The sequence below is a fragment of the Poromitra crassiceps genome, assembly GCF_964638095.1.
Source record: "Poromitra crassiceps genome assembly, chromosome: 5".
NCBI classification, from domain to species: domain Eukaryota; kingdom Metazoa; phylum Chordata; class Actinopteri; order Beryciformes; family Melamphaidae; genus Poromitra; species Poromitra crassiceps.
The window spans coordinates 27,291,616-27,298,191 of record NC_139642.1 but is presented as its reverse complement, the minus strand read 5'-3'; the positions used below and the strand labels follow the sequence as shown (position 1 = coordinate 27,298,191).

Below are 6,576 nucleotides of genomic sequence, written 5' to 3'. Positions count from 1 at the left end.
CCTGTTGGAATGGCATGACTGGTCAATGTGATGACAATCGACTGCAATGACTACAATCATTCTCAGAAGTCTCTCTCTCTCTCTCTCACTCACTCACTCACTCACTCACTCGCTCATTCTCTCTCTCTCTCTCTCTCTCTCTCACACACACACACACACACACACACACACACACACACACACACACACACACACACACACACACACACACACACACACACACACACACACACACACACACACACACACACACACACACACACACACACACAGAGTTCAGTCTCTTTCTGTGTCTTCATTACAGCAACTATACTCATCACCAGAATAAACAATAATGAAAATAAACAAACCACCATGTATTTATTGTTTTTTTTTTACACAATAAGAAAATACAGGTTGTATTGATTGATTGATTGATTGATTGATTGATTGATTGATAGATAGATAGATAGATAGATAGATAGATAGATAGATAGATAGATAGATAGATTGATAGATAGATTGATTGATTGATTGATTGATTGATTATTTATTTAATTATTTGCAAACGGGAGATTGTGGGATCTAATGCCACCTCTATCCCTGCAAGCCCTGGGTTGCTGTGCAGACTGTCAACACAATGCAGGTTACACTGTTGCGCCGGTTTTGACTTCGGCACAAACCTGTGTTCTGAGCATGCTCAGTTGCGACAGTTTTGACTTTAGACGCAAAACCGTGTTCTATTTGGTCGAATTGCACAAAATTCAGCACTGCACTCTGTCGGGTCCACAGCAATGCACCTGCCTTATATACTGGTTGACATAGTTTTTTTTATGTGATTAGACAGACATTGTGTCTGGACAGACATTGCGTCTTACATTTTTTATAAGGTAAGCTAAATGATATAATAACAATAACAAACCAGTTCAATATCTAGTGACTTTGCATCTGTTCCTTCTAGAATTCAAGACAGTTCTCCAAAAAAATACTTTACTACAGTATTATGCTTGTGTTGTGTAAGGCAGTGTTTCCCAACCTTTTCTGGCTTATGTACCCCTTGAGCTGTTTCGCCATGCCAATAGTACCCCATCACTCAGGCGTGTTGATGATTCTCTAAATTTGTTCTATTAAACTCATATTAAAACTTTTAGTATCTAACACGACTGATTATTACATGAAAATAATTTGAATGAATCCCCTTTATGATATAATTCTGGTGGGTTGAAAAAGTCTTCATTTTTTACCAACACTGACCGGGGATGCGTACATAGCATTTTAGAAATGGGCCTATGAAATGACTTGGAATACAGTTTTTTCCCCCTTTCATTTTGGAAATAAATTGTGATCCCCAATCTTTCCACGTATCCCCTTCAAGCTGCTCAAGTACCCCTAGGGGTACACGTACCCCTGGTTGGGAACCACTGGGGGTCAGCAGCAAGTAAAACAACCCCAACAGCAGCGTTCCAGGTGGAAATGGGGGACATGATGCCACTAGATATTAGACACAAGACACTTTAAAACCCTGTTGGGAAAGGGAGAGGTGAGAAAGAAAAATCTTTGGATGAACTTAAGGTAGCTCAATTAAACATTAGTCTAACAGTACCATTTCCAGCAATATCACCTTGGATACTTCGGATGCCACAATAGATTTTACAATATTAGAAAAATGAATAAGGATAGTAGTGAGTTTATAATGCACATACTGTACAGGCATATATTGATCATTACCACAGTTACATCCAGATCAATACAGATGCATAAAACACTTTAGGTAAAGTAGGGTAGGAATTTTGCTCCGGAATGTAAGTTCAAAGTAGGGAAAAGGATCAGTGAGGGTGAATCAGTTTATGCAGCAGAAATGCTTGCAATATTGTTGCCAGTAGCCTACAGTAGATAGAGGATACAAGACCATTGAGATCAATCATTTGTTCAGATTCAAGCTCATCACTAGCCAGTTTACAGTACAGTCATTCAGACAGCAGACCAGATATTTTGATCAACGTGCAACAAACATTATCCATATCCACTATTAAATTAATAGCCTTGACTTCTGTTTTGCTGATGAGTCAATGTGTTGAGTATGAGTTGAATATTTTACATCAATATACTTTTTTAGCTATATCGCCTAGCTAGCCCTACTTTTAAACAGAGGTTGAGGGGAAGGTGGCAAAATCAATGGGAGGAAGAGAGGAAAGGACGATGATTTTACAGGATTCAAAGGAACAGGAGAGATGAGACAATCATATCAAGACTCAGGTTTGGACACACCGGACTAAACAGTTCACTATTCATTATAGGCCAACAATACAGGCAGATGTGACTGTGGGCAAGAATAAACTGTAGTAGAAAATGTAATAGCCTACTACACTGTCAGAGATACAAGGCAGAAAGAAGGCAGCTGGTTCAAGATGAAAGTAAACTTTGAGTTAATAGATATTTTGCAAAATAACTCAGGAGAGAAATGTTATCGATTCCTATTTGAGTATCTTAGAACAACGAATATGATTGAGAGGATATGAGGATGTTATTATTTCATTTTGTAAATACTAACTATACTAGTCTGATCACCCTCCATACCAGTTGGTGGCGGTAATGTACCAACTCGCTGTTTGTCAACCGCCAATACATCTTAAAGAAGAAGAAAAAGAAAGCGAAGAAGAAGCAGCTCGAAGCTCTCTTTGTGGTTTTTATTTGTTCTTTGACTTCGCTGGATAATCCTGGATTTGTCATTTTTGTAGATTATGGATTTCACAAAGCGGCAGTCTGATCAAACGTTGCCAAGGAGCAGGACGTTTTGCGTTCGACACCCGGAAACTAAACGGAAGTGTCTCATTCGTTTTTGAAACAAAACATCCGCCTCTAGGCGTGTGTGTTAGCCGTGTTTTGATATTCGTCACAATTATTTAATCTCAAACTCCTGTCCAGCGTAATGAGGAACGTTGAACTGGTTCCCCTGGCATGACGGACAAGCTCGGTCCCATCAACGTCTGGTAACCGGCTGGGCATCTCACCCGAACCGAACAAGACATGGACTTTGCCTTAGAGAGCGTTAGCATTACCTCTACTACTACTAGAAAGCACCGAGCTAAATGTCGATAAGCTAACGCTAAGCTAGCCTCAGCAACTGCTGTATCTGATCATGGCTTTGGTGAACTTTGTTATTTCCACTGTAGGAAAATGCATCGACGTCGTCTGCTTCCTGCTGGACCTCAATTTCGTCGTTGTCCACACGCTGGTCCGGTTCGTGTTAGCGGCCATCGCCTTTATAAACAGCCTCCCCATGCTGCTGGTCACCTCCTTGGTGGAGTTGGGGAACTTCATGCTCTTCTGCGTGCTGTCCATGGCCAATGGGACTGTCGCCATGCTCGGGAGTGGGCTACTGCTTCTAGAGGGGTTGCTGGAGAGCCTCAAGATGGTAGGCTACCTGTCCATGCACGTCCTCCTCCGAGGGAAGGAGCACCTGTACCGAGGTGTGCTGTCTGTAGTGGAGTGCTGCGGCATCGCTGTGAGCCTGCTTGTCTATTTCGCCAACACGGTGGTCAACTTCGTGCTCATCGCCACCCAGAACGTGCTCACCACCACCCAGAACCTTTACTCGGGCCTGATCGGCGTGTGGCAGACGGTGTCCAGCCCGCTGGGGAAGGTCCTGGAGTTCACCTTGACCTCCTTCACCTTCCTGTACAGCAGCCTGCAGGGGACCTCCAGCCTGCTGTGGTCGCCCTGTAAGCTGCTGCTGGACGTCCTGTGGTCGCCCTGTAAGCTGCTGCTGGACTTCCTGGTCTCGCTGACGCACATCTTCGTCAGCATCTTCATCCTGAACCTCTACGGCCTGGTGCTCACCGTCACCATCGCCGTAGCCACCACGCTCTACCTGAACCCGGAGCTGACACGACAGGCGGCGCTGCGAACTGTGAATCACATCAACTCTGTCCCTGCCCTGCACAGACTCTGTGTGGCTCTACGCCGCCTCGCCTCTATGTGGCTCAACATGGCCTCCAACTTATACCACCATATATCACGCGCAGCGCGTACGACCCACGCATCGCTCCGTCGCCTCTACCTGCTCGAGAGGGGGCTTTGGCAGCAGCTGTCTCGACAAGGCAGTCGATTAAGACTGGCGCTGAGGACACAAGTCCAGTGGGGCAACAACAACAACGACAACAACAGAGTGGGGGGGGACGGGCGTGGGGACCCAGGAGAGGACAGACGGGACCCGCCGGATGGAAGAGCGGGAGACGGGGCCCATCGGGAGCTGCTGGATTTAGTTTTACCGAGCTGCAGCACCGACAGACCGCTAAAGAAACTGGCCTCCTCCTCGGGCAAAGACGGTGAGCTTCCCCGCGCCGAGAGCCTGCTGACCCTGCTGAAGGAGCAGGAGGAGAGGAAGAAGTGTGTGATCTGTCAGGACTGTACCAAGACGGTGGTGCTGCTGCCGTGCAGACACCTCTGTCTGTGTCGAGGCTGTACCAACATCCTCCTGAGGCAGCCCATCTACCAACAGAACTGCCCGCTGTGTCGGCATATGATCCTCAACACTATGGATGTGTATCTCTGAGGGACTAAATGGATGTGGATCTGGGGGCTTATACCATGATTATAGGCGTGTCTTTAGTGCATGTTTTATCACCACTGAGAGGAGGTTGTTTGGCTTCTTCTTTTTTAGGTACAAGGTTATGGAGTGGTTTCCGTTGATACCTATGCAATCTCTGAGAGCAGTTTAGAAGAGGGGTGTCAAATAGCCCGCAATCTCTGCTAGATGTGTCTGTTTTAATTCCCAGTGTTACCGTGATGAGTCTCAGGTTCTGCAGTCACAGAAGTCTGCACTGCAGTGTCCCACCTAGGTTGTAATTAACGATTATTTTCATTGTCGGTGAATCTGTCCATTATTTTCTCGACTAATCGATCGATTAGTCGTTTGGTCTATAAAATGTCCCCAAAATGGTGAAAAGGCCTAAGATGACTTCCTCTCAAAAGTCTCCTTTTGTCCTGACCGACAGTCCACAACCCAAAGATAATCAGTTTACTGTCATAGAAGACTAAAGAAAGTAAGAAAAGAAAGAAAATATTCACATTTAAGAAGCTGGAGCGAGATAATGTGAGTGAGGCCCCCTTAAAACTAGTCTAAACGATTTAATCGATTATAAAAATAGTTGTAGATTAATTTCCTGTCTATCGACTAATCGTTATAAGCGATAGAAAATGTATCGACAGCTCTAGTCCCATCCCTGATGCTGAAATGTTTACCACCACTTAGGTCTTAAAATGTGTCTTGTGCTTTCAGTGAGCCAAGCTTTGAAGAAAGCAAACTAATACTGTGTTGCGCTTGCGAATACAATATGCGATCAATATGATAATATCACATCCATATTGTCTACAGCGTATTTCCTGTAAGAGTAATAATATGCATTAAAAGCATGCAAAAGAGACACCATGACCTGTTGTAGCGTGAGCTTTTAAACTAAAAAGAGACTTCTGCACATGGTGACCACTTCAGTTTCTCTCTGTAGAGTTTTTCACACAGAGAAAAGAGTAGAAAGGGCTTTGTGTATTTTGGGAAAGTGGTTTATAATTTGACAGTCCAATATGGCTATAATTGGTTTATCGCTTCTGTTGATGGGGCTTATTCCAGCCTTCCACTTATTGGCATATAGCCACTCCAAACACATAATCATAAAAGGATTTCTCCTTTCGTAGTTGTAATAAAACATAGATTTCTTTGTATAAAAGGACCATAAACTATATTAAGGGTTTACAATTTCATGTTTCTGTTTTTCATTTGTTGACAGTAAGCTGAAATGTTATTGATCAGTGTTCACAGTTTACAGCGCATTATTTGTGTGACACCACTTATTGTATTATTCTGGGTGGCGGGTGGTGCAGAATCATATTATTGGAAAATGAGAGTGCCATATATTGTGTATGACTTGATGTCCTACATGAGAACTGTTTTCTGAAACAATTTGCATGGCTCTCAAGAGTAATTTTAGTTGTGGGCTATCTTTGTGACTGTAGGACTACATGACATCATGGCTAAATGACTGGTCTGACTGTCACATGACATGGCTAAATGACTGGTCTGACTGTCACATGACACGGCTAAATGATTGGTCTGACTGTCACATGACATGGGTAAATGATTGGTCTGACTGTCATACTTTGATCAATGAGTTCTAGAGACCAGACTGTAATCTCCTCACACCTCTTCCTCTCAGGTATTCCTAAAGCCCTTTAATAAGCCCAGTGGCATTCCTAACTGCAGATTGGTTGATAACAGGGCACATGACCCTCAACAGGTCAGATGACCCTCGTCCGTTGTGACGCTGCCTACAGTGACTCAATATCTGTATGGCCTGTGTGTGCAGTGGTGAGGGATACAAAGTCATGAATGTATTTTGTAAGCGTTATGGCTGCCATACTGGCAAGTCTGAGTTCATAATAAAACAATCATTTATACAGTGTCTTTTGTCTGTCTCTGTACTACAGTTAAGGCCTATGTCCACCAGCCGCGGTACAGCTCGGTGCGGCTGCCTGAACAAACCCACACCCATGTAATCTTGTCAGACGCATGTGGATCCATAAAAAATTTGAAAAATACAC

General features: G+C 43.9%; 1 protein-coding gene across 1 annotated transcript; it reads left to right on the top strand.

Annotated features, from left to right (window-relative positions):
- The first annotated feature begins 2,706 nt into the window (after positions 1–2,706).
- rnf26 (ring finger protein 26) lies at positions 2,707–6,342 on the top strand. The gene has a single exon (XM_083637199.1). It carries the CDS (start codon positions 3,119–3,121, stop codon positions 4,532–4,534), a length of 1,416 nt encoding a protein of 471 aa, XP_083493325.1. The 5' UTR covers positions 2,707–3,118; the 3' UTR covers positions 4,535–6,342.
- The last annotated feature ends 234 nt before the right edge of the window (positions 6,343–6,576 follow it).

Excerpts from the sequence above, each read along its gene's own strand:
- rnf26 (XM_083637199.1), top strand. The coding sequence starts at position 3,119 with ATGGCTTTGGTGAACTTTGTTATTTCCACTGTAGGAAAATGCATCGAC.